Source organism: Sphaerodactylus townsendi, linkage group LG01 (genome assembly GCF_021028975.2).
Source record: "Sphaerodactylus townsendi isolate TG3544 linkage group LG01, MPM_Stown_v2.3, whole genome shotgun sequence".
NCBI lineage: Eukaryota > Metazoa > Chordata > Lepidosauria > Squamata > Sphaerodactylidae > Sphaerodactylus > Sphaerodactylus townsendi.
This window is the reverse complement of record NC_059425.1, coordinates 143,494,336-143,517,394: the sequence shown is the minus strand read 5'-3', so window position 1 is coordinate 143,517,394 and position 23,059 is coordinate 143,494,336. Positions and strand designations below refer to the sequence as shown.

Below are 23,059 nucleotides of genomic sequence, written 5' to 3'. Positions count from 1 at the left end.
TCTCATTTCCTTTCTAAAGTTTTATTACAACTTGGGTATTATTTGGGTTTTGGATTTGAATGTATATGACTTCCTTTTTGTTTTCTATTTAACTGTACATTTCTTATTTATTTCAAGATCATCTTGTATCATATTCTATTCTACATGTTCTATTTCATTCTCTGTCTTGAAACATGGAGAGCCTTTTCATGATTCCTTCTGTTCTTGAAGCCTTAATGGCACGTAGAGGAATGTTCTTAGGAGTCAGTTCCATATTTAGATCATCCAGAAATCCAACAAAAAATAAGTCTCTTTCACTAGTAATATAAGATATTTTTATTCAGACAACTGTTCAGGGCAGAGTAAAAAATTATTTTTCTCACTGGCTAATATGAACCAAAATCTAAATATTTAAATATCAATAAACACCCTGAGCACTGGAAGATAAGGCAGAGTAATAAACTGAAGTAATGGTTTTACCGTACTTTCCAATGATATGCCCAAAGAGGTGATCTCAAAGCCTAATCTAAGCTTCCAATTAACCTTTCAGCTAGTGATATTCTCAAAACCTGGCATTTACCTCTCATTGAGGACTATCAGTTATTGGAGGATCATGTTGTAGAGAACCACCAAATAATGAAAACATCTCACCAGGTTATCATGTTAATTGTGCAAATGTTATGATCTAACATCTGCTGGGCCAATATATTAGTGATTATTCCAACAAGACATGCTGACAGTCATGGCAGCACAGTCAGGCAACCCTATGGTGTTTTTTAAGGATGTTGTGGGTAAATGTGGGATGTTGTGGGTAAATAGGCAGGATCTTAGCAACACTCAGACAAGCTTCAGACACTGGCAAAACTTGAGAGAAAAATCGGACAGCATATGGTACAGAACTATCAACCACGTGCTCTCAAACATTAGGGAAGAGCCAAGAATGTACAAAGTTGCTCCTTGGTGGATGGGAAGGGAACACTTTCTTGGTCTGACTACTTGCTGTAGCTTTTCATATAGAACCCCATTTCTGCTATCTCCATCCTTCTTCCTTGAGTACATTCCTATATCAACAACAACAACAGCCTTTACTGGCACACAAAAGCAAAAAATTACATTCCTATATCTCTTTAGGAGCTGAACAGAAAGCACCGGAATTCTAGGTCAGATGAGTGAAAAATAAAGGCCCACTCCGCATAGCCAAAGTAATCTGGGTTGGATCGGTATAATTGAAGGCGCTTTAGCCACGGGCCGTTCTCAAGGCATCAGGTTTTATGGTATTTGAACAATTCATAAAGCAGGATGATTCTTTACTAGTGTAGAAAATTTGAAGGCCATTTCATGTAACCTGGTTAATTTAGGACTAAACTGGCAAAAGTGGTAAGTAAGTTGTTCCTGGGGGATTTCTGGAATTCATGTTTCCGGGATTCATGTTTTTAGTCACTCAAGGCCCCATGAAATAGATTTAAGAAAGACACTTTAAATACATTGAAAAATTTAAAAATATTGTTGTTGCTGGTAAACCTCTTTTTACTTTTTCTTTTCAAAAAGTCAGGCCTTAAAATGTGATTGCTCATGAGCCTGCAGGGCTGAAAGCTGTAGGTGTCTAAATAAAAACAGAAAACTGAGAATCTTCATGTTATGGCATTGGTGTTTCAATCCCTGCAGGACTGCCAAGTACAAGACTTTCAAGCAGTGACATTTCTAGGGACAGGAAGCGGGGGTGGGGGTGGAATTCCCATTTAAGTTCTCTGAGAAACTTAAGTCTAAAGAAGAAACCCAACATTTTCAGAGACCTTTCAAGCAGTCATTTTTGACAGATCATCTTTACACTGGTACTTTGATTTAACAAACATTTCATTCAACCACTGACTCAGTAGCTATCTCCCACGTACAGAGAAATTTGTTTTCTCTTGTCCCTCTTGAAAGACACTGCCTCTCTTCCGCCTTCCAATGGCTGCAGTCCTGTCTGCTAGCCAGCCTGTACAAGCAAAGCCTTTGCCTCTGTTTCTTGTAGGGCACAGGGGCAGGCTGCCAGGCTCAGTGGAGGTCAAGCCACCCCCTCCAGATTTCTCCCCTCCCCGACTACAGCCTGTTTCTGCAACCTCCCCAACCCCATCTGCAAGGCAGGCAAGCTGCCAGTGGGGGAGGGTGAGACTTTTAATCAGAAGTGCTCCTGTTCCTATATGAGCGTATGCTTCACACTTGTCAAAGCATACTTATTTTGGTACTGCAAAATGTAAAGTAGGAATTGGCCCACAGTATATCTGTATATGGATTTCTCCTTCTGGCTGCATTCTCTAGGTGATGCCTGAATGTAAATACCATGGTTCTGCTCTGTACCATTTCTATTCAAGTCACTGCTTAAATTCACCTCTGGAAATACAACTAATGTAAAATAGTCCTCATTTGGGGGGGGGGGAATACCAGCACTTGACAATGCAGCTGTTTGTTAAATGAAGTAATTCTACTGTATTGAGTGGGAATTATTAACAGAAAGCACTGCTGCCACAAAGGCCTCATTTGGGATTCATGAAAATCACTGAGAATTTTCATTCTATGGGAGCAGAGTAAACATTTCTGATAATCTCCATCTTACTGTTAAAGCAAGCCTAAATTCCTTTTTGTGGGTGGTGGTGTCGTCGTTGCAGCGAATACTAATTTAAGTATACCGTAGAGTCACTGAGTCGATCTAGATGTCATTGCTTCCTTGGGATTACACCCAAGAAGGGACAAGGAGCAGGGGTTGGGTTTGCATGTTTTTTCATACATTTCTCCTGCTTCTCTCACTGTAGGGACAAGTGACCAACCAACCAAACCTGGATATCCCATTTTTAGTTGAATACAGGACAGGTAGATTGTCCCTGTTCTGTCCCTGTACTGTCCTAGAACGTTTGCTTCCCCCATTCCTCCTTAATTTTGGTTTAAATTGGAGATTTTCTCAAATTAATTCTAGCATGGGATCATGTGCACTTGGCTGCAGCAGTGAATACGTCCCATTTATTTATTCTCTACCCTTTGTGTGATCAGTGTACACATTGATAAAAACTCTGTAAAAAATTATGCGGTCGCTTGCACATATATTCTTCCGTGCACATCTGCACATAAAAACCACATGAAAGGAATCTTGATCCAGCTGTCCCTCAAGATCTTTTTCTGAAGTGTTTTTATCAGTAAGTAACATAGAAGGAGGGGGGAAGATGCTTATGGCCTGAAGGCAATGACAGCTGCAGCAGACCGCACATGCACGATACTGTCTGCAAAATTTAGAGTGCCTTCTAAACATTGGAACAATGGATAATTCATAACATATCATTTCCACTTTTGAAAAAAAAAAAGGCCAGTTAACTCAGAATTGCAAAATCTGGGCAGAAAGTCAGGGGAGGACCAGCATCCCGGCTTGGAGCAAAGGATGCTTCCTGTACCTGCAAAATTAAGCACCCTACAAACAGAGGCTTTTTCTACACACACTATTGAAACCATTTTCAAAGCAAGAAATTTAATGTTTCATCTGTGGAGTTCTGAAAACATGTTTCCTTTGTTGGTTCCAAAAGTGTTTCCAAGCAGCTTTTTCTGCATTTCTTTTGAAAACCCTTTAAAACAGTGCTTTTGTCTGAAACGTTTCCAAGCCGTCTTCCTTTGCTGTGCTGTCATTTTTACAACGTTTTATCTTCCCTGCTGCTTTCTTACATACTTCTGTGCTGCTGGCCAACTTTCCCCCTTCATTTCTTTCCCCATCACTTTTTTTTTTTTGCTATTTTGGTTGAATCAGCAAAGTACTGGTTAAACAGAGCTGCAGAGCATTGATTTTAAAGACTCCTCACAGGTGAGTACGGATAAATATTGTGGTAAGGGGGTGGGAGTCAAAATGTTCTGGAAATGTTTTCAGTGTCTTGTGCAGAAAAAGCCAGTGTGTGCTCTTATAAAGTCAGTGGCTATGCTGTGGCCAAATAAATCCTCTTGTCATTCAGTTCTCACCAGAGAGGAAAAAGGAGGAGGATTCAAAGAAGCATAGGTCTGTACAAGCCAAAAGTCCATTGGCTATATTTGAGGAGGTGGACGGAATAACATCTGAGTCGGCTTTGTTCACTCTGCTCCCTTCACCATTATCTGCTGTTCTAACCTTCAGCTGTTCATGATTTATGCATTTACTGTGCTACTTCCCTAGTGACCTTCCTTTTCTCCACTCATCCCTGCCACCTTTCTCCTTTCCTTTAAATTCCTCATCAACACTCGATTGTCTCACAAAATCTTCTCTGGCATTCCTTATGTTTTCAATACTCTCAGTGTCCAATGTCCCTGCACACCATCTCCTGACTGTCTCACCACTTAGATGGCCCATCTGGTATCATACAGAGCTGGGGCCTTTTTTATTATGGCTCCAGCTTTGAGAAATGGGTTCCCTGAAGTCATGGTGGGGCCTTCAGGAGACACTGCAAAACTTGCCTCGTGCCAGTGCTTTTGAGGGATTTTGAATAGTAGACGTCTGTTAAGGGAGGGAGAGGGGCAGAATGTTGGGGTTACTAGTTTATGGTTGGTTTTATCTGAGGATATTTTAACTCCTATTGTACGCCTCCTTGAACCAAGAGGAAGGGTGGGATATAAATATTTAAATAAATAAATGATACACACACCAACAAACATTCTAACTATGACTTAGGATAGGAATGCCCAGCGTGGCACCTACTGACACTTTTCCTGGTGCCTGCAGGCAGGACCTAATGAGGATTTTCTTATTAGCTAGTGCAGTGATAGGCTGTGCAGATTTTTTTTAAAATGTTGCTTTAGTAGTAGCTGCCACCTCAGCTGAAGGATCTTCACTCCATGAATGAAGAAAAGTTGATTGTATGCAAGAAGTACATTTCAAAAGGCATCCTGTTAAGCATAATTTCTTCCTGAAATGTTAGAGTTACTACCTTGTTTCCCTGAAAACAAGACCTACCCCGAAAATAAGACCTAGCATGATTTTTTAGGATTTTTGGAGGATGCTTGAAATGTAAGCGCTACTCCAAAAATAAACCCTAGTTACAGATTCCCCGGCGCAGCTGATCTGGTCACGAGAGGGTGCAAAACCATGGGGAAAAATAAGATATCCCCTGGAAATAAGCCCTAATGCATCTTTTGGAGCAAAAATTAAAATAAAACCCTGTCTTATTTTCGGGGAAACATGGTATTAGAGCTATGCATAACCTCACTCCCTGACATTTTGCAATTGGCTCCATGTTCTGTGGTTGGCTCCACTTCCTGTGGCAGCCATTTTGTAATTGTGCTTACCACCTGTATCAGAATTGTAGTGGGATCTATTATTGATGCAAATTCTTGATTAGCGTACACACTGTGGCAGACCTAGGTTTGCATATATACAAGGTATAAGTTGGTACAATGACACCTCATAAGAGCTCTAATCAAGGTTTTGTCCAGGTCGTAGCACACAATGTTAGCAAAATAGTTAAAAAAATAAAAGTAGTTTCCTAGATACAAAATTGCTGAACACCTTGCCATTTGAATTGCAATACTCATGTGAAATCAGTGATCTCCTGCTTCTTCACTGATAGCTGGGGAATATGTGATATTCATTGTTACTGAGTTTTCTGGAAAATTTATTTCAGGTAATAAACTTCAAATATTAAATAATCCAAATATAATTCAGTACAAGTAGCCTAATATAAATTAATTGCATTCCATGTATTATGGCGCACTTACAAATCACAAAGTATCAGGAGAACTCAGGTGGATGTCAACTACTTGTGCAACAAGAAAGGAGGCAATTGTGTACAGAATCTGACTTGAAGTATTCTAGATGCTTAGTTTTACAGCATTTCCTAAGCATAATTACTGAATTCAATGTCATTAAGGATCCCACTTTTTGTAGTTGTGAGATCATGGTGTCCTAGCCGTCTGTACCTGTGCAAAAATTAAGGACAGATTCATTGAAAGAGCAATGCTAAGCCGATCTTCTCAGAATCCTACTCAGATCTATCCAGAAGGACTTACTTCCAGAAAAGTGTTCTCAGGATGGCACTTTTCATAAAGTAATGGATTGTGCATCTATCACTTCATAGCTTTCTAATGTCTATTTTGAACTTAATAAAATAGTAGATCTTCTACTGGCAGCATCTTCAGGCAGGGGATTCTAGAGAGATGAGACAGCTTTCAGATAAATTTAATTGATATCCATATTGTCTGCCACTATCCCTTTCAATAAATGTGTTGTGGGTTTGATTCCATACTCAATGCAAAGCTAAGCTTAGGAATACTTTACAACAGGTTCCCACCAAGTGCACTTTACAGGATGGTGCAGGAGGTCCCTGCCAAGAGCATAAGGCCATTACTGTGAAGTGGACTATTCCATTTTCAGAAATGGAACATAAACTGTTGTTTCATTCATGAGAGATGGTGTTATGTATGGAATGGGAAGAGGGCCCATGATGCAAGCTTCGTTGGGACCAGAAGAATCATGCTTGGACCCTGCACGCAAGGTCACTTTTGGAAAGAATCATAAAAGTACTATGACTATACCATCTCTCTCTTCCATATTTTGGGAGAAATCAGAACTGGGGTCTTTCTCAAGAGGCGTTAAACATTGCCTCTAGTCATCATGATCTTTAAACCATCCTTACTTTGCTTGTCATCAGAAAGACCAGCAAAGGGTAGAGTTACATTTCTTTGGAAAGGAGTTCTATAATCTCAGTGCAACTGTTTATTTTTTAAGCCTTTCCCCCCTCAAATAGATGCTCAGTATAACTTGGTAAAGGAACCTGGTGAGAAGAAGCTGGAACTCTGAACCTTATTTTGATTTTTAGAATGTACTTTGTGCAAAGGAGCATCTCTCATTTGCCACCGCTGGGGCAGTAGGGGGGAGAAATGGCAAAAGCCCAAAAAGTAGGGTGAATTTCATTGCCCAAGCACTTTGGGTCAGTTTGGCATTAACAGAGCCATTCTAAGCACACTTCCCCCTTTTTAATCCACTGTAAGAAGGTACAGAGCCAAGCATCAAATCATCTATTGCAAACCTTGACTGCGGACAAGTAATGCATGCCGTTCACACAGAAAGGCTTCATCTTGTGATAGGCAGTTTTATCACTCAGGAGGGAAAGTGGTGTACTCATACAGCAACAGACACAACTACACCAGCAGCAAGGAGACAATGGCCCACAAGGTGCAGATTTTTAGACCCTGCTTCTCGAAGGGCTCTCATGCCAGGTATTATCTTCTCTATCCATCATGTATTGCATATGTGCATTCATAATTTATTCGTCTTCCATATTTTGCCATATATACAAGATTGGTCATTTGCATACCCTGCCAAATTTTATAGCAGGGTATAAATCCTTTATAGGATTTTAATATCCTTGTCATTGGGGGGGATTAATAACAGCAGCAGTCTTCCTCCAGTCATTGGCAAACTCACCACTGTTAATTTCCAAGAAGAGGTCTTGATGTTACTATTTTAGGCCTCTGTCAATAGCCGTTTTAGCAAGGTGCCACATGGCTTGGAACCATGGTACATGATGTGGAATAATAACATTTCATAGGCTGATTGGAGATAAAATAGGTAAAGCATCTCAGGACTGAAACACTGCTAAATTCAAAGCATATTTATAAAGATGAGGTTACACAGCTCCTAGCTCTATAAACAACTAGATAGTTTGAGGATCCAGATCAAAATGTTTTAAGGCTCATACTCAGGATTTAACATTGGGGTTTAAATCCATTGTTTCCAGTAAATGTAAGCAATTGGAAAGGGCACATAGTAATCATAGTGAAGATGCAATACTCTTTTATATGCTTTCATCTCTCTCAAAGGCCCTATTAACGTGATACAGTGAACACACATGCATTTTGCATGTATGTTCATACATCTGTTTGTAAGAAAGAGATAACGTGTTCACTTTAAAATTGGAACCAGATCTTTGTTTCTATTCAGCTCTCCATCTGTCTGTATGTTTGTTGACAGTAACATAAGAATTACCAGACTCAATGCACATATTGTTAATAAAAATCAAAGGTACACTTTATACAGATTGTACATGTGTTCATTGTGGCTACTCTGGCCAAAAGTTAGTGGCCCTCCGAGTCTTCAGAAGTCTGAGATCTGCAAGTCCCAATCTTTACATGTGCATTTTTATGGCTAGCATCATTTGTACAAAAGAATGCGAACAGTTGTTCCCATTCTGACCTAAAACTTAGCTTCTCTTCCTCTCGTTTGCATTTCTTACAATTGGGCTGGGTCTTTCTCATCTAAGCAACTGCTATAGAACTGAAACTTGCACAGTTACGATTGCGTTGTGGATTCTAGCCTGCCATGAAGATGATGTGGCCTGCAAGAAGCTTCCTATGCTCCCTGTTTTCTTCTACTCACTTTAAAAATTGCCCTTTGTTGTAAGAGTTGTGACCGTGAGTCTCCATGAAATTCCAGTGCTACAGACCAAAACGAGGTCACAATACCTGTGGATATTGTGGCCGTCTGTGAAATTTTTGTGTGCCCCCTTCTCTTGTCTAATTCAGAAAGCCCAAGAACAGATTTTAGGTTCTACTGCCATTGGCTCCAAGGACTTTGTTGCCACACAGTTGGTAAGATGTTATGTGGAATCTTTGTTTCCAGTACCATATGATACGACCATTCTATAATGAATCTGAATTGCATAAAATGTGCATGTGTGGGATGACGTGGAATTTTCAATTGAAATAAAAGATAGGAAAGCTTAGCTGGCTGGTCAAGGAGCGTTACAGAGCTAATGCAGTAAGTAGCATATGCTCATTATTTTAGTGTTACTGTGAAAAGTCCTACAGAAAGATTTTTTTTCAAGGTTTATTTTCTGAGCAGCATCTCACTGGGTTAAAAATTGGTTCTTAGCCCAGATGCACATTTGTTTCACAAAAGTAATATTTAAATGGGATTAATTTTTGATTTAGAGATCAGCAAGAGAATTTCCCAGTTTTATGTATTTGTTTGTTTGTTTTTTACAAACTTGCATGCCCATTCGGGGTGGAAGAAACATTAACTGTTCAATCCAGAGCTGAGGCAGATGGGAATGGCATTGCTTGAGCGCCACTCTGCCTGCTCCACAGGGCTTTGACACAGCATGAGAAGCCTGAAAAAGTGTAAAAAAAAACCCTACCTCCAACTCCCCCATAAGGGAGTACAGAGATACACCACAATCTCCACTGGCAGCTCTACCACTGTACTGGGGCCGAGAGGGGTCTGCAGGCCAACTAAGGTCAGCCGCACCTCTGGAACACCCCCAGGATGCCAGCATAGCTAAGGGTGGTGTGGAAGTGCCAGTTCAAGGCCAGGTGTCACAACCAGGCATCGTGGGGTGTTGCAGTGGCTGGACGCCGGCAGATGTGCCCCTCTGTTGGTGTAAGTGCCCTGGGGAGAGCATTTATGCTAGTGGAAACCCAAGATTCACCCACAGGGGGATCCCCCCCCCCAAAATGGATTGTGCTGTAAATCACATTTACTAAAATGCTCAAATCCTTCTCAGTGCTAAAGAGAGACTATTGTAATTGCAAATATGACTGATCTGATCTTTAGGTCCTAATCTAAATTGTACAGACTCAGTGAGTATTTGAAAGGCAGAGTGTTTACATTAATTTCCTTTTGAAATATGCAGACTTCTTGTTTGACTGAAACAAAAGAAAGATGTTAATCAAATGAACCACTTGGGAGGTTAAAATGCTTTGCTATGAATATTACTGAAAATATTTCTTATCTGCTGTGCCCTTTGGGATGAATTCAGAACTCTTTCTGAAGTTGGGCTTGAAGATTGATCTGGCACCCACAATACAGTGCAGAGTTAGGCGTGCTTGTTTTCAGTAGGTCTAAGCATACTTTGCTCTGTTCAGAATTGTAGCCATCAGGTCTGAACCTGTACTGTGTGCTTAAAGAGAACAGGATGTGAAATGGAGGAGGAGGAGGATGCATCCTTTCCAATATGCTGATTAGCACAGCTGATTTCTGGTAAAGGAAGCAAAGAATGTATTGCTGCTCTGAGTGAAGAGCTAAAACTACTGTTCTGAGATCCAACACTTTTGTTTACCCCAAGTCAGGGGCTGTTTCTGTAAAACACAGTTTTGGCGGGGAAGCCTTGCACAAGCGCCGCCGCCAAATCGATGCAGCGGCGGTCTCTCCCTCTCAAAAATGGTGTTTTTAAACCTCGCTTGGGGAGCGAGATTTTTGGAAAATGCTGGCTTCCATTCGGTGCTGAGCCAACGGCACCAGGTAGAAGCTGGCGTATTTCCCGTGGCCCTCCCAGATGCCTCCTACCTCCCACCTTCCATCACTTTGTGGAGACCGTTGCTCTGGTCACGGAGGCAGGTCCCCTGGCTTCCACAATGCAATGGAAGGTGGCAGGAGGTAGGAGCCATTCAGGAGCAGCACAGCCTGTGCATCAGCATAAACTATGCCCATGCACCCCCACTCAGCTGGCTGTGCAGAAATGGCCAGGGAGATAACAATGTGTCCTCCCCCCTCCCCCCATGTGGGCCAGATATTTCTTCCATATAAACACAGAACAGTTGACCAAAAGATGTGTGTGGTAAAATTCACAGCATTTTAATTTCTCTAAGCATAGAGACAGTTTTAATGGTGCAGTCAGTCTTCCCAGGCATAAATGTATATAACAATCCAAGTCAATGCACAAAGCTGGCCCCACTATCCTGAACTGTTAAATATAAGAGCTGGTGGCTGTAAGCACACTGGTGTGCAATTACTCTGATAATTAGTATCTGGAATCAGGAGTCACCAGTGTGAGTAAGAGAATAACAATCCCATTCAGTAATAAACAAATCCTTTCTTTCTATTTTTTTTAAATATATTGGCAAGAAGTCCTCAGAGGAAAATAATGTGATAATTGGTGTACATTATGTGATAAGTGCATTGCTACATGAATAGTTTTGACAGTAGTGCCCTGGCTCGTTCTTGGTAATAATTATTTTAATTGTACAAAATAGCATAGCAGTTAATATGACATTTGCACTACATATTGAACAAGACTTCAGAATCCTGTTTGGGGAAACTATGTCACAGTTCCTACAAAACAGTGTATGCAGCAGAGTAAGGGAAATGTGGCAGCAAAGTCATATGATGTGTGGCTTCATCATTACTGTGTGATCAGTTTTGCCACTTCTGTCTCTGTGTACATGCTTTTTTGCTGTGCAAAGATGCTCAGAGGCAATGTTTTACTGCACGAGGTCTCATTTCAATCTAAAATGGATGTCCCAAATGGGTCTGGATGATTGCTCCAAGTGCTGGCTGTGCACATCAGGGGACTGCAAAGCCAGCAGGTAAATGAAATAAATTAAAAATAAAACAAAAAGTCAAGGATGAAAGAATGGCGCTGGGTGAGTGCAGGACTGGAGCTTTGCAGCAGGCGAGAACACAAAAAAAGACTTTAAAACAAACAAGAAACACTTAAAAGACCAAAAACCATAGAGAAAAGATTATAGCATTTGACTGACGGCATTATAACAGGCAATCAATCTATAGATAGCAATGTAGTCCCCTTACATATGGTAATCACAGTAGCAACAGCTGTGAGCATTTTTAGGAAATATTCCTTCATGATACATTAATCTACTTGATCTGGATAGCCCAGGCTAGCTGATCTTCTCAGAAACGAAGCAAGGTCAGTCCTAGTATTTGGGTGGGAGACCATCAAGGCACAATTTTATTTTATTATTTTTTAAAAAAATTGTATTCCTCATTTAGTACAATCTGCCAATATATCGGAAGACAGCTCATTCCTGATGGTCAGGTTTTGATTTGATTTTGCCAGATATCGTTATAATTTTAAATTTAAAAAGCTACGTGTTTTATCTGAAGGATATCCCTGTTCAGGATTTCATTTGCATTGTCGTCAGCAGAGATACTCCTGTTCTGGATGCATTTCCTTTTATCCTTCCACTCTAAACATGCTGGGTTGGGCCCAAAAAATAACAAATGCCACTTCATATGGGAAAGAGATTTTTTTTCCCCACCTACCCCTTCCCACTGCAGCCCCTTGTGAAAAGAAGTCCTTGAGGGAATTGCTGGAAGGCACGCTCACATCCCTTGCCATCCCACTTAGGGAAGGGAAAGTTTGGTTCCAGCTCATTCTTTCCATAAGCTATTTTTTTTTTACGTTAAAACCCCCATTTTATCTCATTTTGTTGTTGTTGCTGATAGGCGTAAAGACAGGCTATAAAATTGCTAACGGTTTAAGTGAAACAGAAATAAGAGCAACAATTGGAGTGGGGAGTCCAAGAGCTCAGCGAAAGCCTGGGTACAAAATATAGATCATACAGCACTAAGAAAAGGCCCACATGGAAGTCAATCAGCCAATCTTTGTTATGACTGACAAGCCATGCAGAAGCAGGACAAACAACAATTAATTATCTAAAATCGTATCTTAACATCTATCATTCATCCTAGCCAGCATGGTGTAGCGGTTAAGAGTGGTAGTCTCTAATCTGGAGAACCGGGTTCAGTTCCCCACTTTTCCACATGAAGCCTGCTGAGTGGGTTTTGAGCTAGTTACAGTTCTCTCAGGACTCTCTCAGCTCCACCTACCTCTGTTACGGGAAGGTGATTGTAAGCCGTTTTGAGACTTCTAATGGTTGAGAAAAGCAGAGTATAAAAACCTACTCTTCTTCTATATTTTGGCCTCCCAGGGGAGGGGGGAAGGGAGGGACTAGTGAATTTTGTAGGTCGCCATCTGGATTAAGTTTTTCAGCACTGGTTTATATTGTTTTAATGTATTTAATAAGATTTTATTGTGCCTGTTTTAAATGTTGTTGCTGTCCTGAGCCCCTTGGGGGAAGGGCAGGGTAAGAAATTTGAAAATAAATAAATAAATATCACACAATCGAAGGGGTTAGGTGTTATCTAAGTAAGCGACATGCAACATTCCAAACAGAATATAACTGTGCAACAAATGTGGAAATGGTGCAAACATTGTGATAAAACCAAATTGGGTTGAAAAGTCCCGAGATTCCTGGTTCGCTATGGTGAATATTATTGTCAGCCATAAATATATGGAAAGCCAGAATGGTATAGTGGTTAAAGTGGGAGACCAGAGTCTGAGAAACCTTGGTTTAAATCTGCACTCAGCCATGGAAGCTTGCTGGGAGGCCTTGAGCCAGTCACATAGTCTCAGGACTGTTGTGAAGATAAAAGGGAGGAGAGGAGAATGAAGTAAGGCTTTTTGGGGAGAAAGACTGCATATAAATAAATAACTATTATTAAAATGTATATCTATCTAAGAAGCCACACGTTCGTCAACATGTGTTGCAGAATCTTTGTTAACAATCTTTAAAACATATTTCTGTGACTCTTTCTAATCATTATAGCAGGGCAGTGGACCTGAACTAGCATAATCTTGTATTTGTATGAGTGCAGTTTTAAGGGCCAAGTTAATGAGCTAAAATGTATGTGATTTTTGTAGATATGTGATATTATAATTCAGTGTAAACCCCAAAGCGAACAGAAATAGTGTTGGAGAGAAGTATCACTAAAGGCAAGAAACATTGACATCCCCCTTCTTTAAAAATGTGCTTGGGGACTAAAGTGGGATCAAGAGATAAGGGTTCAAATCCCCACTCAGCTCTGAAGGTCAGTGTGTGACACAGCGGTGATTGTCTTTGAGCCTAACCCACCTCATGTGGTTTTTATAAGTACAAAAGGGGAGTCGGGGAATAAATAGACTGCCCTGAGCCTGGTATAGGAAAAATGGGGAAAACATGTCATAAATAAGTAGACTGTGTATGAGAAAGAGAAAGCCAGCATGGTGTAATGGATAAGATGTCAGACTGGAATTTGGGAAACCCAGGCTCAAATTTGCTGGATGACCTTGGGCCAGTCACAACCTCTCACTCCGACCCTGAAAATTATTTGGATGAGAGAGCTTTAAGGAATCTCAGGGGTGTGACATGGAGGCAGGCAACAGCAGACCACTTCTGAACATCTCTTGCCTTGAAAACCCTATGAGGTCGCCATAGGTTTTCTGTGACTTTTTGGCAGAGAGAGAGAGAGAGAGAGAGAGAGAGAGAGAGAGAGAGAAGGGTATTTCCACTATCAACACTCTAGACAAAGAAATTTCTACTTATCTCTCCTCAGAAAACAAATACCTCTCATTCTACATGATACAATGCAGAAGCCAAATTGATTGGTTAGTGGTACTAGTGGCTGTTGAGGAAAGAAAGGTAGTTAAACCAGTATACAATAAACAATTTGTGGCAAGCAGGATGAGGGAATGCAAACAAGACATTTGCAGCAGAGACACAGAATTGCTCTCCCTTCCTTTCTTACCCAAGTGGGAGGCATTGTTGTTGCATCTCTATTAGGAGGAGTGTGGTAGCAGTTTTTGTTGGCCTTCTGTGTCCTCAAGCAGAATGCCTGTGAGAGCTTTGAGTAGGCAAATGTTAGTAATAGACTTTTCCTATACTGGGCTCTTGGTGCAAAGTGCTTCCTTGCTGGACTTGCTGCACATGAGAGCCCTTTATTTAAATCACCATTTGCTGGCTCTGAGTTTGCACAAGATAAGGCCCGAGTGATCCAGTGTTCAATATTATCTGGCGGGGTGCTGAATTTGACTACAGAGCTAGAAAGAATCTTGTGTTCTATCCAGCAACTTATGTAGAGTTGAAGGCAATGGATAGGCGAGTTAATCTTTTTCCGTTAAGATATGCTACCTTGTAAAAATTCAGATAGACCACCCATCAGTAAGTGGAAACTGTGGGTGTACATCTAGCTGGGCATTTCAAAAGGCAGCAGTCTTTATTTTGAAATTAGTGCAACATTTAGTTCCAAAATCAGTTGTACAGACTTGAACTAAGATCAAACACCAGAAATATAGGGCAATGTGGAATAGTAGGTATTTGAGCTATAACATGTCTAGGTTCACCCTAAACATTTTCTCATTAAAGTAACACTTGCTTATTTATAATTTTAGCTGGTTAGTTTCTAAAGTATATATAATTCAACAAACCATGTTTTTTTTTAAATATATCATGAATGTCGTATCTGGTGTTGTTTTCTAAACATTTCACAAGTTGTACTTGTTTTTTCAGTGCTAGCCATGCCAAGTTTTTAATATCATTCACTAAATGCAGAATTTTCCCTTTCGAATCCTATTGTTGTGTCTTCTCCTGCTTCTTCAAGTGGCAAGAAGTTTCAGGGGTAGGGCATTTTGGGGTTGGTCCCTTTGGACAAAGCAGCACTGGAGACGTACAGCATTTTGAGACTATTTGTTTTATTTTAAAAAGTATTTATTTAGATTTTTTTTACATTCTCCCCAATGAAGATCCAAAGCAGTTTGCAACACCATTCTTTTCTCCTCCATTTTGTCCTCACAGCAACAGCCCTGTGAGGTAGGTAAAGCTGAGAGAGTGTAAATAGCCCAAAATCACCTGGTGAGCTTCCATGGCAGAGTGAAGATACGAATGTGGTCGGTGGGACTCCTTACAGGGTCACCCATCATCAGATCCTCAGAAAGAGAGATCCCACATTCCAGTGGTGCTTGGACCAACTGTCAGACTCTCTGTCTCCTTTCCAAATGAACATGACTAGTTCTTTCCACAAATGCATGTGCATGCACATTTCTGAGCTGGGAGCCATCCTCTTCCTCAAGCCTTTATGGGTTCATGAACAGAGCCTGGAGGAACCATCTCCTCCTTTGAGTAAACATTTCCAGCCCTCAATAATCTTCTGTATCATAGAACCTGATCCCAGTCCCTTTAGGACAAACTGCTCAAAGTGATTAGACACCAAATGCACAATAATATTTATAAAAGATGAACGGTTGACAAATATGTTTCCTCCATGCCAATCTGGGTCAGTCTTAACATCAGGCATTCCCAAAAGGCAAGTAAGGAAAGATGATCCAGTAAGATATTCAGGACAGACTGTGGAGTTGTTTTTCCCCTAAACAACGTTATGCTTGTGACCTTAAAATAAAGGAGATGGCATGGTTGCCTGTCCCCCCACACTCATTCCCTGTCATTGCATGGACTTGGCTTACATCCAAAATAGAGCAAAGTTATTTCCTCTCATGGCAGTCTCAAAACAACCCTTCCCCAAAATACGTAACTTCTGAGTAGATTTCAAGGGCCATAAGGGCCTGTAAATGCGGAGGGTGGGGGGAGGAAGGAAACGTATATAGAGAGAAAGAGGCAGAGAGCATGCACAGAAATTCCTTTCATTGATACCTGTATGAGTTGAATCCACCCCTTGTTTTCCCTCTGTGGCTGTTGTAATAGTATAGCTCTTTACTATTCTGGGTGCTTCCAATCTGGCATCCTTTGCTTGCACGTAGTGTGAAATGGTGGGCTAAATGCAGTCATTTTCATTGCTATTCTTTAGGAGATAAAGAAGATTTTTATCAAGAACATGTTAGGACTCTGCAGGCAGGAAATAACAGTGTGTACAGTCTTCCAAGAGCAGCTGCTGGGCATCCCCTATTCATTTCAATAGGCTTTCACAGTGCACTATCAGTTCTAGGTGCATAATAGCAGTCATGCAAAACTAATGCGAGTGACTCATTTAATAACACTGTAATAGAAAAAGACCTGGGCATACCAGCAGAGGAGGTCTCCTGATTTGCACCATTTAATCTGTAGATAGCTTCTAGTCTCTTTTTTCCACTTCTATGTTGTTGATCTTTGTTGGAGCAACATTTTAGGAAATTGTCTTACCATTTAGTTGAACACATACCAGTTAAGAACCCTGGGAATTCTGGATTTTGTGCGCCAGCCTGTATTGTTAAGTGAAATGTTGTGAGGAAGGATTGAAACCTTTCCCATTCAGCTGACAGTTTATCCACAAATATAACAGGTTACTTTTAGCATCTCCCCTTCTCCCCCAACTTTGTCATAAATATAGTCCCCTCTGCAAGCACCAAATCATTACTGGCTCATGGGGTGGTGTCACATCATAATAAGAACATAAGTACAGCCTGCTGGATCAGACCAGTGATCCATTTAGTCCAGCATGGTCTCTCATGTGGTGGCCAACTAGTTGCCCTGAAGAGTCAAGCAAACTGCACATAGAGGCCAACATTCACCCTGATGCTGCTTCACAGCACTATCACTCAAAATTTGCTGCCTGTCTATACAGAGGCTCCCTTCAGTCACCATGACTGGAAGCCATCGATGGACTTATCCATAATCTGTTTAGCCCATTTTAAAACTGTATGCTTTCAGTCAACATAACCTTCACTGGCTGTGAATTCCACTGTTCAAATACTCCTGTGCAACCACTGGGTCATTACTGACCCATGTGGTGAGTCAATCACGGTGTTTATCAGGTAGACTGTGTTTATGGGGTGGTATGCCATTGCCTTTTCCATTGCCTACACTTTATCCCCATCAAGATGGGTACTTACCAATCTCGGAATGATGGAAGGCTGAATCGACCTTGAGCCAGCTACCTGAAAGCGACTTCCAATGGGATTGATCTCAGTTTGTGAGCAGAACTTTGACTGCAATAATCCTGCAGATTACAGATGATGTATATGAAAATGCTATGGGAATAACAGTCGTTACATTTGTGAAATGTGAAGGTCAGAACAGCATCTCCTCTGTGGCTTAGATTTGTTGGTAGATTTGTATAGACTTTCCCCTGTTCCCCACTCTTGCTGAAAATCTCTAATTCTCCCTGCATGTTGAACTTGAGAGGGGGTCCTGTGCCCCTCAGGAGAGTATTTCAGTGTTGTTTTGCTGCAGGAAGGCAAGGAAGTCACAAAAATCCCTTCTGATACCAAAAAATGATCAGGGAATCTTAGCCAATGTCTGGCATGTACCTTGTTCATACCAAATAAATGACAAGTGGCAAGAACATAATATTTAAGCTAATTTGGGGCCAATTTATGTTATCATTGCAATAAAATTGTTGATGTAAAACCATTTCCTAGTTGTTGGCTTCTGTGTTCCACCAGAAATCTAGCATATGGGCTGGATTAATGCCATATCTCTGTCAAGGCCTCTAGCGCTGGCATGGGAAGTAACTTCAAGATCCAGGCAATGTATGATACTTGTACATACTGTCAATGAAACAAAGAGTTGGATCCATCAGACCAGGCTCTGCAGACAGAGAGAGTTCTGTCTGTTGAGAGTGACTTGCTGTGCCATAAAAGGAACTTATAAATTAGGCCTCAGCTCTGTTGAAATTAGGGCCCTTATCCAAAGAGCTGCATGGTAAATTCAGTGCGGGCAGCAGGGTTTCTTTTCAACTGTATGCCTTCAGACAAGCCATCTCCAACACTCAAGAGAATGGTAGAAAGGCATCCAACATATCATAGTGGAGGCAGAGAAACCAAATAAATTGCATGTACACAAAATGTTGTATTTGCCTGAAGGAGTTCTTTGTGCTGTGTGGCTAATGGCATTCACTTAGTCAAGTCTGACTGATTTGCAAGCTGGTTTGCGGCACAGGTTACATTTTCTTCGCAGGTCGGAAGCAAAAACAGTCTACTTACATTATCCACTTCCTTCTGTCCTGCTGCCTGTAATGTGCTGCACACCCAGAACTCGCATGCCTGCCGGTGTCGTCGAGGAGTGAAGGGAGGCTTGTGCTTCTGTATGGCAGCAATCATGTAATCCATCCCAGCTGCACTAATTATGTCAGCTGAAAATGACAGCTCTCAGTCAATCCACCCGTACAGCGGCTGCCCAGTAGTTCCCATGGCCAGCCAACCCCTGAGCGTATTTAGTGTGCCTCTGAATGCATAACAGACCCTTTCTGTGTTAAGCCACATCAGCTTCCTCTAAGCTCCCCTCTTTAATATTTAATCACTTCTGATAAATGTATTTCATTTGGCTTTAGCAGTGTGACACAGTAAGACAAGATTCAGGGAAACTAATCAAATACACGTGTAAGGTTAATCAGCAGCAGGTACATTTCTGATTTTTTTTCTTTCTCTCATATAAAGAGTGTGTGTGTGTGTGTGTGTGTGTGTGTGTGTGTGTGTGTGTGTGTGTGTGTGTGTGTGTGGGAGAGAGAGAGAGAGAGAGAGAGAGAAGGAAAATTTTAATGGCATGGCGTTGGGGGGTTCTTTGCCCTGGACTTTTGTTGCTTTATCTATAAAACAACTTTGAAGACATCTGTAATGGCAACTGTTGAGTTGACACAGTACTAAAAGCATGGGGTGGAGGATACACCATGCACGATTTGCACTTTGAAGTATGAATGGCCAGTTGCAGGAAAATTCCCTGCATTCAGTTTAACAAATCCAAAAAAGGTGATTCAAAGGAAGTTTACAGGGTTTGAATGTGAAACTATTTATCCTCCCCTCTCCCTTTGACTTGAAAGTCTTTAAAGTGCCCTAGGGTGAAATCGACAGTGCTTGGGTATTGCAGGAGGCAGAATTCCTGCCATCTCCATGCATAGATTTCTTAGGCAGCACATGGATAGGAAGCTTGGTTGGGTGGTTGGGGTGGGGAGTGCCTGTGCAAGGCCTTGTTGTGGGGGGGGGGGGGGGGCAGAGAAGAAAATAAAAGAGCTAATTCAAATATTAGAAACACGAAAAATATGAGAAAACAATTTTGATTTAGATGAACTGAATGATTCTCCTTTGAAAGCCCCCCCCCCCCTTGATTCACACGAAATGAAAGAGTACTCTTTCCCCCTCCCCTTTGCTCTTTTTCTCCGCACAAGGGAAACGTGGGTTGATACCATTTTATTGTTCTGCTGGGGAGAATTTGAAAAGGAGCTTTTGTACTTTCAAATGGCTAATCGAAGCAGGCATTTTTACGAAAGGATGGTGGATGGAAAAGCCCCCAGCAAACCATCCCTTCTCTCCTGTCCGCCCCCCCCCCCCCCCCGGCACACACGCATACACCTTTCCCCACCACCAAAATGAAGGGGAGGGAGGGAGAAAGGGCGAGTTGGACAGAGTGATGTCTGGAGGGCGAACGGGTGTCTCTTTGGCGATGCCGTGCCGTGCTGAAATCTACCTCTCTGCTGAAGCCGAGGGGAGATCGAGCGAGTGCTGGAGTAGGTATAGGCGGCTGCCCGTTTCCAGGGTGAAATCTGCAAGGCTTAACATAAAAACCAACCAGAGGAACCAAATTTCTCCGGCAACAATATTTAAAAAAAAAAATAGCCAGCAGACCGGAGGTGGTGCAGAATCGTCCAATCTAACCAGTGTCAATCAGCCAAAGGTTTTGGAGTCATCTGCATTTAAATTAAGCACTCGTACAGGAGAGTTGCGCGGGGGGGAGTAACAGCCTCACAAGCTAGACCTAAGCAGAGCTACTGAAAGCGGTGCGGGGTGGGGGAGCCACAAGGCTCTTTTGTTTTATTCCCCCTGCGATTAGTTTTCGCGGCGAGCTGAGCAGTTTAGGGGACGGCGGGCAGCGCTGGAGGCGCCTGTTTCCGTCGCTGGCGGAGAGCTGCTCCTTGCAGAGCTGTTCGTGGTTTCAGCACCACGAGTTCTGGACAGCTCCCCGCTCGGCAGCGCTGCCTTTTGCCCCCTCCCTCCCTCCTTCCTCCCTCCCCCTCCCTCCCCCGCTGCATTACTGTACAGCTGGAGATGCATCTAAATTAAGTCCTATTCAACAACAAGTAGATCTCTTCTTTCCGGGAACCACACTAGACTCTGTTCTCAATTAAACTGCATTTTCTCTTCGCGGAATTGACCGTCAGCCGTAATTATCCCGATTTTCTCTTTCTCTCCTGCCTCTCTGTCTCTTTCTTTCTCCCCTCCCTCCCCCTCTCCCTCCCGCTTTCTCTCCCTCCCTTTCTCTCTCTCTTTCTCTCCTCTTGCAGGAACGACTCTTTGGGAACCTGGTCCACCCAGGGATGTAAAACTGTGCTTACCGATGCATCCCATACAAAATGCTTATGTGATCGTCTCTCTACCTTCGCCATTTTGGCTCAGCAACCTAGAGAAATAGTAAGTAACGGGGGGGGGGGGGGATCTGAGTTTAATGCAAAGGCTGGGAGAATTTTTATGTGCTCACCATTAACCCTAGAAATATTTCAGATGTATGCCTTGAGGAAGAAAATGTATAAATGTTGTAAGTTGAAAAAAGCCTGTCCGTTCTATTTTCTGTCAGTGGTTCCTAGCTCATGGGAACGAATTACAGATTTTTAGATATATAATTCGTTCCAGGGTCTATCAGCTCCTGTTTTCACAGAGAAAACTCAGCAACTGTAATATGTTTAAAAGGTTTCCTACTTTGTAATTTTTCATTTAGCATCCCTCCCTCTATTAAGGGGAATGTGTGAGGTTTTTCACTGTTGCTAGTAGAATGAGAAACCTACCTACTCTAGTTAAACAGATTGCAGCTCTGCATTGGGCATTTTCAGTACTGGGAATCTGTTCTGTTGATGGCTTATAACAGAAACCATCTAGTATGCCCTAAATGAAAAGTATATATAGGTAGAGATATGAAAGTAGTTTAGGTATATTGTTAGGTATATTCTCTTAGTAGCAAAGAAGAAGGCTTTGGCTGCAATAAACATAAAAAACAGGGTAAGATAATATGTTTTGTCTTTCCTGAATGACAAATCATGTCTTGATAAAATATAATTTAAAGTGAAGCTGTGAAGCCTTTCAATAGCATAGTTCTAAAATGTAGTGGTGTCTTAATTAAATCATTGCAAACTTCTAGTTCTAATTGTTTTATTAGCATTATCAAATAACCATGTACATTTTACAGCCAAAACCCTGGCAAGAGTGCTTGTGTCTCAGGGACAATGGGGGGGAGGGGGCGTACTTCATTGCATAAAAATGTTTTTCTCCTTCAAGGTCATTTATTTTTCATCTCTTATAAATATTAATCCTTAGAAGTACCATATTTTTTGGTGTCCATGTATTTCAAATGATGCATTCACTTTGTCCTGAAATTAGTATTTCTTGTATCTGTTCAGAAACACAGGGAGTATGAATAGTGGCTTGAAGGCCAACTTATTGTAAAGTCAGAAAGTTTGACATTGGGCTTTGGTTTTGGATGAGAAACTAAGTACCACTCATCTGGTGAGAATGAACCAAATTATACTTCTCTTTGTCTAGGGATGCTGTTTTAAAATATACTTTTAAATACTATGATATTTAGAAGTCAACAAATGTTAGGGTCTCTCATTAAACTGATAACTTTCCTATTCTCTTAACTTTTCCTGTTTATTCTTATTGGTGGAGTAAAATGATAAAACTTGAAAGCCGGCAGGGATACTAATTTGGGACCTAGGTACCTAGGCCTCAGAAGCACGAGCAGCTTGAACTGAGTCTAAAGTTGGAAGTAAAAGCCTGTATTAGCTGTATCTGTGAAATGGTGGTTTGTTTCCAAGTTAGATATCCACTTCTTCCGTTTTGATTTTATTCTTTAGTTACTGGAACATGATTTTATCTGATACATCCTTTTGTTATGACCCACAGATCATGGAATCATCTGGTGCACCCTCAGTTACTCTAATAATAGGCAGTGGCCTTTCATGCTTGGCTTTGGTTACCCTAGCAGTTGTCTATGCAGCACTATGGAGGTATGTAGTTGACTTGTGTAGTTATGTAGCAATGTGCTATTATCCAGAATACAGGTGACAGTAAAGAAACTTATCTATTTCTATCCCTTTAAAAAATCTTATGGATGAGTTTTTAATAATTCCTTAGAATCTGTAAATTAACCTGATTAGGATGGCAAGTTTTCTGTTTCATCCTGGCTTAGTGACCAAAAGTCCTATTTTGCATATCATTCTTCAGTATGAATGATGTGTACTTTCACCAAACCAATCATTGTAAGAAGTGAGACCTCAATAAACACATTTAGAGCTCCATCATTTTCAAGAATTTTCCCATTCATTTCTGTGGAGAGGATATGTGGAACTCAGTTCAAGCTGGGAAAGGCCAATTTCATGTGTATCACAGCATGTATGGGGGTTTGGGTTGGAGTGACTTTCTTCATTAAGGTAATAATAACAGACTTCTCTCTAAATAGCAGACTTCTCTCTAAATAGTTGAATAGCAGCTATTCCAAAACGCTGATCCTCCCATTGCTTCCCATTTCCCTTTCATTCAGTGACACAATCAAATGCTGATCTTGCTTACTACCCAAAACACTCTTTGCTAACAGTTCTGTTACATGGCCACTTCACATGTTGAATTTA

At 41.3% G+C, this 23,059-nt stretch overlaps 1 protein-coding gene across 6 annotated transcripts in view; it reads left to right on the top strand.

The window, feature by feature from the left end:
- ADGRB3 (adhesion G protein-coupled receptor B3) overlaps nt 1–23,059 on the top strand; it is a 560,145-nt gene that overhangs the window by 387,911 nt on the left and 149,175 nt on the right. For all 6 annotated transcript variants that reach the window (XM_048496360.1, XM_048496376.1, XM_048496350.1 and 3 more), the window contains 2 exons: nt 20,723–20,849; nt 22,335–22,438. In XM_048496360.1, the coding sequence (XP_048352317.1) occupies nt 20,723–20,849; nt 22,335–22,438 (231 nt within the window). The remainder of the gene's footprint in view (nt 1–20,722; nt 20,850–22,334; nt 22,439–23,059) is intronic.